The 2,394-nt window shown below is 44.8% G+C and overlaps 1 protein-coding gene across 1 annotated transcript in view; it reads left to right on the plus strand.

Moving 5' to 3' along the window:
- Got2 (glutamic-oxaloacetic transaminase 2) overlaps positions 1 to 2,394 on the plus strand; it is a 27,803-nt gene extending 25,409 nt beyond the window's left edge. The window contains exon 10 of the mRNA XM_028770391.1: positions 1,269 to 2,394. Coding sequence (XP_028626224.1) covers positions 1,269 to 1,391 — 123 coding nt within the window. The 3' untranslated portion in view covers positions 1,392 to 2,394. The remainder of the gene's footprint in view (positions 1 to 1,268) is intronic.

Below are 2,394 nucleotides of genomic sequence, written 5' to 3' on the forward strand. Positions count from 1 at the left end.
TGGGTGGGTTTTTGTGGGTTTTGGTTTGCTTTTGTTTGTTTGTTTTGTTTTTGGTAGTAGTGGCTTGAGGTGGAAAAGGATTTCTGTGGATGTTTTTGTTATTGTTTGGTTTGGTTTGGCTTTTGATTGTTTTTTGTTGTTGTTTTTTGTTTTGTTTTTGGTTGTAGTGGCTTGAGGTGGAAAAGGATTTCTGTGGATGTTTTTGTTATTGTTTGGTTTGGTTTGGCTTTTGATTGTTTTTTGTTGTTGTTTTTTGTTTTGTTTTTGGTTGTTTGGTTTGGGTTGGGATTTTTGTTTGTTTGTTTTGTTTTGTTTTTGTGGTGCTGGGGACCAAACCCAGGGATTTACACATGGTATATAATAGCTTGTTTGTTCGTGCTTATGATGCCTACTGGTATATCAAAGGAAGAGGGGAGAGAGCTGTTACATAACTGAATTCTGAGGCTGCTTAATTTTGAGGGTATTTTTTCTTTCTACCTGTTTATGCCTTAGAAATCATAATCCTAGCTGGGCGGTGGTGGCACACGCCTTTAATCCCAGCTCTTGGGAGGCAGAGGCAGGCGGATTTCTGAGTTCGAGGCCAGCCTGGTCTACAGAGTGAGTTCCAGGACAGCCAGGGCTACACAGAGAAACCCTGTCTCGAAAAACCAAAAAAAAAAAAAGAAAGAAAGAAAAGAAAAAAGAAATCATAATCCTACTTTAATGCTTTTGTGTGTTTGTTTGTTTTGGGTTAGGTTTGGTTTGGTTTTAGAGACAGGGTCTCACTATATAACCCTGGCTGTCCTGGAACTCACAATGTAGACCAAGCTGGCCTCTAACTCACAGAGCTCCACCTGCCTCTGCCTCCCGAGTACTGGGATTAAAGGCGTGTGCTACTATGCTTGGCTCCGACTTTAACATACTTATTTTTTTGTCTGTGAGCATGCACATACTGTGGCATGTGTATAGGTCAGAGGATAACTTTCAGGAATCAGTTTCCTCCTTCTACCGTATAAGTTCTGAGAATAAACTCAGGTCTTTGGGCATGGTAGCAAGCACCTTTGGATGCTGAGCCATCTCACAGGCCCCAGATCCTACTTTAAAATAACTTTTTATTCTTTTACTCAAAAAAAAAAAAAAAACCAACAACAAAAAACTATCCTAACTTAAAATGAAAACAATAAAGATTTTGTTTGTTTGTTTTTTAACAAGTTAGCTATTGGGTACCCTGTCAGGGCTAGAAAATCTCCCCCGCTGGAAGTGGTTGTCTAGCTCTTCTCTTTCTGCAGGTGGAGCGGCTGACCAAGGAGTTCTCTGTCTACATGACAAAGGATGGCCGAATCTCTGTGGCAGGGGTTACCTCTGGCAATGTGGGCTACCTCGCCCACGCCATTCACCAGGTCACCAAGTAATTACAGATTCGAAGGAACAGAGACCACTTTCCCTTCAGCCTTTGCTCTTGTGAGAGTCACGTGCAGGGTGAGGGAGGGTGGATGGTGGTGAGAGTAGATCCTGTTTTCAACCACGGTGCATAACGCTCAACGACTGAACGCATTCCTCGGAAAGAGGTAGGGCGGAGGCTTCCGCAGCTCGGCTCCTATCTGGAACTTCGTTGGCTCTAAACCAAACTTTCCCTCATCCTTCTGTCTCCAGCTTTTCTGAAAGTTTACATGTGCAAGAAAATCACAACACCAAAAACCTGTCAGCCATGGCATTGGAATAGGTCAGAAGCTTTACCTGAAGCCTCAGGCGGTATCAGGGGCTCCCCCGTGGACCCCGGTAGAGCCTCTCATATTAGAGGCTGTAAAAGAAAAATAACTAGTTCTGTCATTAACAGTTGTTCTCAAGTTTTTCCTCCCGGTGTAGAGCAACCGTGTCAGCAGACCACATTACAGAAATTATGCTTTACAAAAACCAACAGGTCTGTTGCCACTTCAACAGGGACAGTAGAAGATGTGATGTCTTGTCCCCCCTGCCCCTTCTTGTCATCGGTGTTCTATAGAGTCTAGGGTTCCATCACGTTCTACTGCTGGGTTGACCGTCAACCTCATCCTATCGGGAGTTATCTGAGAATGGAGAACGTAGTTTTTCTGCTCATGCCGTAGCCTCCTGTCTCAGCAAAGAGCCGTGGAGAGTGGGACCCTGCCCTTGATTTCAGTGTCCTCTTCAGTGATTGGTTGGCTCCTACTGGGATGGGGCCTCTGCCCAGCTGGACCTCTTCATTCATCCTGGCTGCACAGCCTGTCTCTTCACATGAGTCAGACGTGTAGGGTGGGATCAGGAGATATTCTGGGGTTTGTGTGCTGCCAGCCCGGCTCAGACTCCGCCCTTGGGAAAGATAACCACCATCTACTCTAATAATGTAGACGTACTGCCACCTGGTTTCTCTGTTACAATAAAATTACTATAGGCCCA

Source organism: Grammomys surdaster, unplaced genomic scaffold (genome assembly GCF_004785775.1).
Source record: "Grammomys surdaster isolate TR1022 unplaced genomic scaffold, NIH_TR_1.0 201, whole genome shotgun sequence".
NCBI lineage: Eukaryota > Metazoa > Chordata > Mammalia > Rodentia > Muridae > Grammomys > Grammomys surdaster.